Here is a 12,868-nt window from a genome sequence, read left to right as displayed (position 1 = left end):
CGCTATCTTCTTTCGGCCAGCCAATTCTGTATCCAGACAGCCGAATTTTCCTGTATCCCTTACTTCCTAACTTTCTGAATGAGCCTACCATGGGAAACCTTATCAAATGCTCTTTGAAATCCATATACACCACATCCACAACTTGACCTTCAACGAGTCTCATCACGTCCTCAAAGAGCTCAATAAGGCTTGTGAGGCTTGACCTTCCCCCACAATGCCAAGCTGACTATCTTTAATCAAACTGTGTTCTTTTGAAATAGTCATAAATCCTATCTCTCAGAATCCTTTCCAGTACCCTGCTTGCCACAGACTTAAGACTGAAAAAAAAGGGCTCATGCCCGAAACATCGATTCTCCTGCTCCTTGAATGCTGCCTGACCTGCTGCGCTTTTCCAGCAACACATTTTCAGCTCTGATCTCCAGCATCTGCAGTCCTCACTTTCTCCTCGCAGACTTAAGACTGACTGGTGTGTAAATCCCAGGGATTTCCCTATTCCCTTTCTTGAACAGAGGAACAACATTTGCCTCCCTTCCAATCATCTGGTTAGAGAGTGGGGATGCAAAGATCATCACCAGAGACGCAGCAATCTCATTCCTCGCTTCCCGTAGTATCTTCAGATATTTCTGGTCCGGCCCTGAGGACTTATCTAGCTTGATGCTTCCCAGAATTTCCAGCTCATCCATTCTTTAATATCAATCTGTTCAAGCCTAATTACCTGGTCCACGGTGTTCTCACTATCAACAAGGTCCCTCTCTCCACTGAATACTGAAGCAAAAAACTCATTTAGGCCCTCCCTAACCTCTTCAGACTCCAGGCACAAGTTCCCTCCACTATCCCTGATCAGCTTTACCCTCTCTCTGATCATTCTCTTATTTTTCACATACATGTAGATTGCCTTTGCATTTTCCCTAATCCTTCCCACCAAGACATTTTCAGGCCCCCTCCTAGCTCTCCTCAGTCCATTTTTGAGTTTTTTTTCCTGTAATCCTCTAAAGCTATGCCAGATCCTGACTTCCTCAACCTTAAGTAAGCTTCATTCTTCCTTTTGACGAGAAGATCCTCTGCTCTTGTCATCCAAGCCTTCTTCACCTTACCATTCCTTGCCTGTCTCAGTGAGACAAAGTTGTCCAACACTCGCAATAAATGCTCCTTAAACAGCCTCCACATTTCTGTAGTGCCTTTCCCGTAGAACAATTGTACACAAATTATACTTCACAATTCCTAACTAACAGCAGTATAATTTCCCCTCCCCCAATTAAATACCTTCCTACACTGTATGTTCTTATCCCTTTCCATGGCTATGGTAAAGGTGAGACAGTTGCGGTCACTGTCACCAAAATGCTCTCCTATTGAGAGATCTAACACCTGGCCTGGCTCGTTGCCTAGCACCAAATGGAATATGGCCTGCCCCTAGTGGGCCTATCTACGTATTGAGTCAGGGATCTCTCCTGGACACAACTGACAAAGTTGGCTCCATCCAGACCATCTGCAATAAGGAGGTTCCAATCAATATTGGGGAAGTTGAAGTCACCCTTAACAACAACTCTGTTACATCTGCACCTTTCCAAGATTTGCTGTCCAATCTATTCTTCCATCTCTCTGCTACTATGGGTGGGGGGTGGGGTGGGGGTGGGGGGTGGGGGGGCGGTCTGCACAAAACATCCAATAAAGTGACTGCTCCTTTCCTGTTACTGACTTCCACCTGTGCTGACTCAATAGAAAAAACCCTCCTCAACAACCTTCTATTCTGCAGCTGTGATGCACTTTCTAATTAACAATGCTACTCCTCCTCCTTTTTTACCCCCCCTCCATATTCTTTTTAAAAGAGCTAAACTCTGGAATATTTAGCAACCATTCCTGCCCCTGTGAAATCCACGTCACCATTTTGGCCACAACATTGTAGTTCCAAGTACTGATCCATACTCTAAGTTCATCACTCTTATTCCCGACACTCCTTGCATTGAAAAAGACACACTTTAATCCATCCCTTTGCCCAACCAACTGGGTATCCTTCCTGACAGACTGTGAGCATTCCATTTCTGCCCGTTCAACAATTACCCTTTCCTCTGATCTGTAGCTCTGGTTTCCAGCCCCCTGCCAAACTAGTTTAAACCCTCTCGAAGTGCAGTAGCAAATATCCCTCCCAGGACATTAGTGCCCCTCTAATTTCAGTGCAATCTGTCCTTCATGTACAGGTCCCACCTTCCCCAGAAGGTACTCCAATGATCTACGTATCTGAAGCCCTCCCTCCTGCACCAGCCCTGTAGCCATGTGTTTAGCTGCACTCGCTCCCTGTTTCTCGCCTCAGTAGCACATGGCACTGGTAGTAATCCTGAGATTATTACTCTGCTAGTCAATTAAGGAAGACCAGTGCTAACCAGCTAACCACCAAGAATGTTGATTAGAAAGAGAAAAAGCACAGTTCTGACTGGGCTTTGGCAGGAGAGTGATCTTTGGGAGATCTGGTGGCTGCCGTTGTTTTGATCTATCTAGTTTTCTATCTGTTGAATGTTCGCAGAAAGGAATCCAGTCTAAGAACTAAGTAACAAGAACGGAAATTGCTGAAGTAACTCGGCAGTTCTGGAGCTCAGTTCTGAACTCAGTTCTGAAGAAAGACTTGAAATGTTAACTCTGCCTTTTCTCCACATATGCTGCCAGACCTGTTGAGTTTCTCCATCATATTCTGTTTTGTTTCTGAATTGCAGGATCTGCAGTTCTTTGATCTTTTTTATAAGAAATGAATGAATGTTGGTGGAAGTCTGCTGAAGCTGTTGGCATTGATCAATGACTTCAGAATTCAAGAAGTCATTCAACAAGGTTTCTCATGGTAGATTGGTAAGCAAGATTAAGACTGCAAATGTGTTGCTGGTCAAAGCACAGCAGGCCAGGCAGCATCTCAGGAATAGAGAATTCGACGTTTCGAGCATAAGCCCTTCATCAGGAATAAGAGAGAGAGAGCCAAGCAGGCTAAGATAAAAGGTAGGGAGGAGGGACTAGGGGGAGGGGCGATGGAGGTGGGATAGGTGGAAGGAGGTCAAGGTGAGGGTGATAGGCCGGAGTGGGGTGGGGGCGGAGAGGTCAGGAAGAGGAAAATCTTTTTTAAGCAAGATTAAGACACATGGAATACGGGGAGAACTAGACATTTAAATACACAACTGGCTCAGGGGTGCAAGACAGAGTGAAGTGGTGGAAGGTTGCTTTACAAACTGAAGACTTGTGACAAGTGGTGTGCCACAAGGATTGGTTTTGGGTCCATTGTTTTTGTCATTTATATAAATGAACTAGATATGAACAAAGAAGATATGGTTAGTAAGTTTGCAGACAACACTAAAATTGGAGGTGTGGTGGACAGCAAAGAAGGTTACCTCAAAACATAACGGATCTTGATCAGGTGGTCCAATGGACCAAACAGTGGCAGATAGAGTTTAATTAGATAAATGTGAGGTGTCACCTTTTGGAAAGGCAAATCAGGGCAGGACTTATACACTTAATGGTAAGATCCTGGGAAGTGTTGCTGAACAAGGAGACCTTGGAGTGCAGGTTCACAGTTCCTTGAAAGTGGAGTTGCAGGGAAACAGGGTGGTGAAGAAGGCATTCAGTATGCTTGTCTTTATTGGTCAGTGCATTGAGTATAGGAGTTGGGAGGTCATTGTACGGCTGTACAAGACATTGGTTATGCCACTTTAGGAATACTGTGTGCAATTCTGGTTTTGCTGCTATAGGAAAGATGTTGTGAAACTTGAAAGGGTTCAGAAAAGATTTATAAGGATGTTGACAGGGTTGGAGGGTTTGAGCTACAGGGAGAGGCTGAATAGGCTGGGGCTATTTTCCCTGAAGTGTCGGAGGCTGAGGAATGACCTTATAGAGGTTTATTAAATCATGAATGGCATGGATAGGATAAATAGACAAGGTCTTTTCCCTAGGGTGGGGGAGTCCAGAACTAGAGGGAATAGGTTTAGGGTGAGAAGGGAAGGATATAAAAGAGACCTAAGGGGCAACTTTTTCACTGAGGGTGGTGCATGTATGGAATGTGCTGCCAGAGAAGTGGTAGATGCTGGTATAACATTAAAAAGACACCTGCGTGGGTAAATGAATAGGAAGGATTTATAGGGATATTGGCCTAATGCTGGCAAATGGGTATGGATTAATGTAGGATATCTGGTCTGCATGGATGGTTGCACCAAAAGGTTTGTTTCCATGCTGTACATCTCTCTGACTCCATGACTCTAAGACATACAGTTACATTTGCCTATGAACAAACCATTGTCCAAGGATTTCATGAAGGTCTGGTATCCATTGTTTGAAATAGTCTATTGTACTGGCAAATGACAATTTTCTATTTCCTTATTAATTCATCCCTTAACTATGTGAGAGTGGGGGTTATGATCAAAAAGGTTAGGCTTTAGGACATAGCTATTAGTTAGATTACATTGTTGCTTAGCTGTGTTCTGCTAAAGTTACATTATTGATAATAAATGGTTAATTTTTGTTGAAGTTATAAACTTGGTGTCCAAGATCTGTTGTCCATAAAATCTGGTTAGGAACAATTGGGCAATTTTAAGGTTCATTGAATGTTTTAATTTCACTGTGTTATAAATCCATTGATACTGAGGCTGATTTGATTTGGCTTGCTATTCTTGAATTGTAACTCTCGGCAGTCATGTAGATTTGAGATTACTATCAAATCAGATACAGTCTTGTTGAATGGCAAAACAGTTTCAAGGGTCTGAATGGATTACTTCTGCTGCTGATTTATATGTTCATATGTTTTCAAATTCAGGCTCACAATGTTAAAAATAAAATCAAAAATGGCTAACCCCTTAAATGAAATATGTTCCTATAGAACATGAAACCCTACTGTTCAGCTGCATGATATGTTTCTATTTTGGAACTTCTATATAATTTTATTGATTTCAATAAAAATGAAAATCACCACTGGCAATGCAATCTACAATGCCAATTTTATGTTGGGCCTTAAATTGAAAATCCACTCCATCATGTTTCCTTACTTGGAATTTCTAATCTGATAAATTCTAAGGTTTTTCGAAAGGTAATTCAAAAACTTAAAAATTATAAATATTTTAAAAATTCAATTCAATGTTTGATACATCCAGCGACTATCTGCAGATGAGCTGATTGGTAACCTTTTCACGGATTACTGCTTTAAATAAATATTTATGTTGAAACATTAAGTTCATATTTATAAGAGGATTGAATTATTCAGTTAAGTGCCACAGCTCCTTCCTGGACAAAAGCAAATAAAAAAATTAAAAAGCTAACACTTGGAAATGAAGGCATTAGTCATACTAGACCTCCATTTTGAAGTAAATAAGACATCTCAGAACAAATTGTGTCATTCACAAGTTTTACTGCTTTTTTTTTCCTTTCAGGTAGCCCTTCCCACCTGCCAGAAAGTTGAGGTGGAGGGTCATCTCTGTTTTACCTGATATTCACTGCTGAACTTTACTTTTCAGACAATTAGATTTTTGTGGTCATACCCTGCTTCAGAGAGGCAGATGCTATTTCCCTTCCAAGAGCTGTAGCTATGGCTTCAGCAGCACCACCAGGGAAGGTGGCTAATACTATGACTGTAATTGTCGATAAGGCCAGGAGTAAAAGCAGATTCAGGAATTGCTGGAGCATACTTGTTTCTGTCAATCATGAAGGAGGAAGCAGGGGCATCTTATGTCAACATTTGCTGTATGGGATCCCAATCAGAAAGGAAATCTCCTCAGGCTGCAAGAAAGACACGAGCCTTATAGGTGAACTTCTCAAGTTGTAAGGGCCCCATCTGCGGCTGGTTTAATAATAAATGCCACCAACCCAACCATTGGTAAAGCACTAGTGAAAATAGAAGGCAGCAGGCACAGCAAATACACCCCTCCTCAAATAACTATTTATCTAATCTTATGTCCATCACCTCCCAAACCAATCCAGTGTGGAAGGGACAGCTGATATAAAGTTCCAGTTTCTTAATTTCACTAGTGTTACTGTATTCTGTTTAGATACATTGCAAATTATTAGAACCAATTAAATGATAAGCAGTCGATATATACACCGTAATGGAAAATATCTTATTGATATTTAGAGGAAACAATTCAACTAAATGGCCAAGGTGAAGCTCAACTTGAGGCTGCCAAAGTACCATCAATGAGTTACAACAGGTTTTATTTTTCAGTCGGATTTATTTTAAAAGAACAAGTTCTTTTTCTTCAGTAATAACATTGATATTCAAATAAATAGGAGCTTTGGTTGGTCTGCCCTGTCCTCAGCACTGTCAAAATTCACAAAAATGACGTGATGCAGTCAGTACACCATTCAGAACTAACCAGCCTACATTAAATTTAACATCAGCACCATGGTGTCCATGCCTTCTTTGCTGTCACACTTCTTCCTCTTAATAGCAAGTGCTGAGTTAAATGCAGGGTTTGCAGAGAATAGCTAAATGTCATACCAGTCATTTCGTAAATTTTGAAATCAAAACATATTCTGCAATTTTCTTTTCTAGCATGTTCTTCCCAAGGATATCAAAATTTTATGACTCCTTCCTGTATAATGTTTCCCTCTGCTACAATCTTCAGACTCAACAATACTTATTACTGATTTATTATCGTCTATTTCACTGCTTTAAACTTGATTCTCTCTTGCTCTCTGGGTCTTGGTCCTTTACCTGGGTAAGCAATTATAGATTCTCACACATTCAATCTACATTGTAAAGATGCATCACTTGCTATCCTTTTAAAAGTTGATTTTTAATACCTCTTGTCAAATTACATTTTGGCCTTTTTTTTTACAGTTCTTTACATAAAACTCGATGAACTAAACACGAACTCTCTCAGGTTTTCTTCCAGGTTTATCACACTATTCAAATCCTTCAGCGAGGTAAACATCTCCCTCCTAAGGCCGACGAATATGATTGTAGAAGATAATAATAGCAAATATTCAGGATGTTACATACTGAGACGCCCCTTCGACTATTTCAAATGTTGAACTTTGATTTGACCCATAATGATATTTACCATAAATAATTTCAGAAACCGTCTGTCCCTTCCCATCATATTCTAACAAGTGAGAGGCAAAGGTGGTCATAATAGATCTGCTTTAAAGCGTAGATGTTTATTTGAACCCAGATATCGTTCATTAATAGCCAGTTGTCCCAAATACTATTGTTTAAACTAAAGCAAGATATAAATCCGGGGTGGTGGCTGTGGTAGTGGGGTGCTTTAGGACCCACGGGTAATCTTTCAATCGAAGACAAGACTTTTTGGAGACAAGCTGCCGCATGTAACCTCCTAGAGAGCGAGAAATTCTGCATAGGAATAAATAGCCAAGGGCTGCAGCAAAACCCTTGAACTGCTGGCGAAAAATCACAGTTTGGCAACAAGAACCACCAGGAGCATGGTCATCCTTCCAGTGACCATCAAACACTGGATGGAGACAGCGTCCAATCGCAACAAAGATACAGGCAATTCATACCAAATTTTCCAGCTGACCTGACGCTCTATATTTCAATTGACTGCGCTTACCTTCCTGTGGTGCTGCATTTCCATGTTTCATCCTGTTCCCAACTCCAATCCATTCCCCAGTCTGTCTGTGTGGAACGGTTCCTGGCGACATCCAGAGAATTGGAGGTGCGTTAATCCATCTGGTAGGTTAGCTGGAGGGTGAGATGAGGAGGATGCATGGCTGCACCGTGTCTGTGTGTGTGTGTGTGTGAGAGTGTGCAGCTGTCAAGGCGGCTGATGAGAGAAAGGGGAGCGCGCACGCACGCTCACACTCGTGAAGCTCTCTCTCTGCCTGCCTGCACGTTCTCAGCCTCCTGACCCTAATGATACAGCCAGCGCCAAGGAGTGGCACTGCCAGGTAGGCTCTGAAGTGTCATCATTGTCCAACTGGAGTCACTCCAAACCTTGTCAGGATCTGACCAAGAACTTTCCCCCACCTCAAAAAATAAATTTCCAGAACTGAAAAATTGCCATGCTGAAGAAAGACTGCTTTGTTTTTAAAAGTCCCTCAATAGAACACATTATATCTAGAAGAACATTAATCGTTGCAGAAGATCTGATGCTGACACACCTCATTTTTTCCTAAATTTTGAGTAAACTTCAAAGAATTTCAATTGTCTGATGTTGTTAAGCGAAAGGAACAAGTATCCCATTTGGGACTGCCGTGAAGAAATTGTTACATTCCCAGTGCTGGTTCGCACAGGCATTTGAACACCTTGTCAAAAAGAATAACAGAAAATGCTATAAAACACTAAGAGTGTGCAGATATTATCTCACTCGAGACAGAAGACTGGCGGTGGCTTAGATTAGATTAGATTACTTACAGTGTGGAAACAGGCCCTTCAGCCCAACAAGTCCACACCGACCCGCCGAAGCGCAACCCACCCATACCCCTAACCTAACACTACGGGCAATTTAGAATGGCCAATTCACCTGACCCGCACATCTTTGTGACTGTGGGAGGAAACCAGAGCACCCAGAGGAAACCCACGCAGACACGGGGAGAACGTGCAAACTCCACACAGTCTGTCGCCTGAGTCGAGAATTGAACCCGGGTCTCAGGCGGTGTGAGGCAGCAGTGCTAACCACTGTGCCACCGTGCCGCCGCTTAATCCAAGTCCTTCGTGGTAACCTAGTGAGAACTGAACCCATGCTATTGGCGTTACTCTATGTTGCAAATCAGATGTTTAGCCAACTGAGCTATCTGACCTCTCACTCCATGTTTTGGTGGAGACTATTTGCCTAAAAGGAAATGACAGAGCCTAATAACCATATTAAGCAGGATTAGGCAAGAGAATTCAGATGGAGAAGTATGATATTCCATTTTGGGCACCCAACTTTAGGAAGAACATATTGGTCTTGGAAGGAGCACTGTGGAGATTCACCAAAATAATAGTAGGGACTGGAGGTTAAATAATGAGAAGGGTTTACATAAATCTAGTTGAAACTCCTTTAGAAGATTGATCTGACATGTTTATGTGTTAAAGGGCTAGCTACCATCCTAGCTACCAGCAGCTGTGAGGAAGGGCCACCGAACCAAAACATTAACTTTGATTTCTCTGCACAGATGTTGCCAGACCTGCTGAGCTTTTCCAGCAACTTCTGTTTTTGTTTCTGATCTGCAACATCCGCAGTTCTCTTGCTTTTTATGCATTAAAATGATTTGATTAGGTAGCTTCAGAGAAATTGTTTATGGATAAATCAAGAATAATAGGACATGATCTTGAAACTACAGCTAGACCATTTGAGAGTAAATACTGGAAGCAAGCTTTTCTCACAAAAGGTCATAAAAATGTGGCATTTTATCTTGCAAATGCTGGAACTACCAAACTAAGATCACCACACATTTGTGAGAACATGTTATTAAAGGAAATTTAGTTATAAGAGGTAAATGGATTGGAGGCATAGTTTAAGTTATTTAATACACTTCGGAGGCTGAATGACCTATAGTTTGAATTAACGGGGGAACCAACTATAAGCCAGAGCTTGGTTTTGTGGCTGTTTTATGATAAGAAAAAGATTTCAAATTTATTACGTTTTTAAAAATGTCAGTAAAACTTGAAAAACATTTGTTACTGTTGATATTACTGAATTGTAAACCACTGCTCACAATAGCTGAATATTCTCCTGGACCTCTCTATATTGTAAAGTGGATTTCCAAAGTCTATTTTCACTTCTGTTATTTATGATTTGGAGGATCAACTATTAAGGTTATGCCTCCCACACAAACTTCTAAATTACTGAGGGGACTAATTATACCAATAACAATATGTAATAATATAAACAATAATAATTATGAGTAATTATACAACTGATCAGTTGGTAAAGAGACCCGTGATCTTACCAAAATAAGATGAGATATAAAGATGGGTAGAGTATGTTTGCTGACTTTCAGGATTGCTATCCAATAAAGTACACTATGGATATTATTCACTAACAGGAAGATGTATTGCATTTACAGCATAGGCAACTATAAAAGGTTATACTCCTTATAGCAGTTGGTGAAAGAAGAAAACAAAGACACTCATTATTTGGAACAAATTTGTTCTCATTGTGAAATACCACAGGTTCCTGACTCCACTCGACCGTTGTGTCAGTGAATATCTCTTTACAAGTTACGATGACACCAAAATTGGAGGTGTAGTGGACAGGAAGAAGGATACCTCAGAGTATGCTGGATCTTGATCAAAAGTACCAGTGGGCTGAGGAATGACAGATGGAGTTTAATTTAGATAAACATGAGGTGTTGTGTTTTGGAAAAGCAAATCTTAGCAGGACTTATACACTTAATGGTAAGGTCCTAGGGAATGTTGCTGAACAAAGAGATTTTGGAGTGCAGTTCACAGTTCCTTGAAAGTAGAGTCGCTGGTAGGTAGGATAGTGAAGAAGGTATTTGGTATGCTTTCCTTTATTGGTCAGAGCATTGAGTTTAGGATTGGGAGGTCATGTTGTGTCTGTACAGGATGTTGGTTAGGCCACTTTTGGAATATTGTCTGCAATTCTGGTCTCCTTCATTTCAGAAGAATGTTGTGAAACTTGTAAATCTTTTCTGAACCCTTTCAAGGATGTTGCCAGGGTTGGAGGATTTGAGCTATAGGAAGAAGCTGAATTGTGTGTGTGTGTGTGTTTTTCATGGCTGGAGTAAGATTACATTATGTGATAATTCCATAACATCCTTGGCTGAATTCAACCACAGAATCTCCATGTGTTATTAAGCAGTATAATATGGTTTTGCTTTATCTCCTGTTAATAGTCATTTTGTTTTTATTGTAGGATTTTTCTGACCATGTTAAAAATGAACCCGATAAACACTACTCCATGGGTACGTTGAATTTTTTTGCAATCTTTTCTGCAATAAGTATCTTTTTAGGATCCGTACTCATTAAATTGTGCTTTTGTCCTTGCTTCCATAATACTTCCACTGCTCTAGAGGTATATTGTATGCTAAGGTGTCCCCTTCTCACTCCAAGCAGGAAACTTCCACCTTGATCATAAAGTTCTGTGACTGCAACTTCGCTGTCTTTCCATTTTTATTGAAACCTGACTTGCTACTAAATAGGCAAAAGTGACGACTGCAGATGCTGGAAACCTGAGTTTTAGATCAGAGTGGTGCTGGAAAAGCACAGCAGGTCAGACAGCATCCGAGGAGCAGGAAAATCAACGTTTCGGGCAAAAGCCCTTCATCAGGAATGCTACTAAAATGCCTATTCAGTGTATCACTGTATTACTTAGCTCAAGGGGGATAACAGATTTAAAACCAGGTTTTTATTTTGGTTGTTGTACCTTATTTATAATTAAGGGTATACTTCCTCATTCTGTCACTTAGATATGCTAATTCAGAGCATTAATGTGTTTCTGACATATACACTCATGCAACATCTCACCAGAATCCCTGATGATTACGAGGTGCTACCACACCCAGTCACCTTCCTGTACAGGCTTGTTACGAGATGTCACTGGCTTTATTAAGTATTGACATGCAGCCTTAATTCTGAAGTAGAGTACTGTGGTGAAAATGGATTGGGAACTAACTGTTGAGAAATCATGACCAGAGCCCTCTTAATCATGACCAACACAATGTTTCGTAATATATTTTAAAGGGAAAGTCAGTTTTCAAAAGAATAATCATTCAAGATGTTGTCTTTAATGCATGACTAGTCATAGGCCTGCCTGGCCTTACAATTCTATTATCCTTACCATTTTCCACTGTATATCTTTAATGTAAAAATAAGTGTCGGATGGTTTCCTATTTCTGATATCCCAGTGATATGAATACTGGTATATTTTTAAAATATTTTAATACCAAAACTTAAGCCTTTGCACTTCAAATCTTGATGAATAATGTGGAGCTAATTGAAATGTTTTAGCAAATAAAGACTGAAGATAAATATACATTATAAGTCAAAACTTTAAGCTATCAGTTAGCAAGAGGAGTGTTTAGTTGCTGTAGGCTGTGTTTAGACTGTAGGTTGAAGGTAAACAAGTACAGCGCATTCCAAGTCAGCGATCCAGTTTCATTTGGAGGTTTTATTAGAATCTGGATTATTTTTGGAAATAAGATGCTGTTTGAGACAATGTTATCATAGTTTTTCCATACAAATTTTACAAATTATAAAAATTGTTTAAGTTATGAAATAGGAAGGAAAAACCCGTGTCTGCATGCTTTAGCTAATTTATGTGAATTCTTCAGATCGTTATTTTAACAATCATTAATGTTACTAAATGGCAATCAGGCCAAATTCTTGCACTTCATCTATAAATGCTTCCATTTGCAACCTCAACAACCTTCACCAGGGCTCTTCAACTCCAACTAACTGAGCATTCTCTTTCCCTCCTCCCTTTCACTCCACTTTAGGAGACACAGTCTTCAGTTATCGCAATCTGACACAGGAACTCACTTCACAATGCCTTGACACTACTTTGAAAAGCCACCTGAAAATCCAACTGTTCGAGCAGACTTCCTATATTCCAACTCCGAAGCTCCTGGTTAGCATCTAATTCTTGCCTGTAAAGACTCTGGGAAATTGCACTGTTAAAAATGTTCCATAAATGCAAGATACTATTAGGCTCAAAATCACACTAGGGAGAAATTCAACAACTGACCCAACCATCATAACTTTACCTAATGGATAGCAAAGTAAAATCCTCAATATGAACTGCAATTATCATTTTTATTAATTAAAACTGAATTTATTAAATAGCATAATGAAAAGTTGTATTGCTAGATAAATGCATAGATCTTAAGTGAAACTTTACCTGAATGCTTTATTGAATTAACATAGCTTAAAAGAGAAAGAAATATGTGTGACAAGTGACCGATTTGATATTGCCCAGTTTATGTATTTTACAAGTTGAAAATATAG

At 40.1% G+C, this 12,868-nt stretch overlaps 1 protein-coding gene across 2 annotated transcripts in view; it reads right to left on the bottom strand.

The window, feature by feature from the left end:
* pde4dip (phosphodiesterase 4D interacting protein) overlaps positions 1-7,724 on the bottom strand; it is a 465,593-nt gene extending 457,869 nt beyond the window's left edge. For both annotated transcript variants that reach the window (XM_060830337.1, XM_060830338.1), the window contains exon 1: positions 7,527-7,724. In XM_060830337.1, coding sequence (XP_060686320.1) covers positions 7,527-7,579 — 53 coding nt within the window. In that variant the 5' untranslated portion in view covers positions 7,580-7,724. The remainder of the gene's footprint in view (positions 1-7,526) is intronic.
* Positions 7,725-12,868: the final 5,144 nt, after the last annotated feature.

This window comes from Hemiscyllium ocellatum, chromosome 9 (assembly GCF_020745735.1).
Source record: "Hemiscyllium ocellatum isolate sHemOce1 chromosome 9, sHemOce1.pat.X.cur, whole genome shotgun sequence".
Lineage (NCBI taxonomy): Eukaryota > Metazoa > Chordata > Chondrichthyes > Orectolobiformes > Hemiscylliidae > Hemiscyllium > Hemiscyllium ocellatum.
Note: the sequence above shows the minus strand (reverse complement) of the source record. Positions and strands in the feature narration are given on the sequence as shown.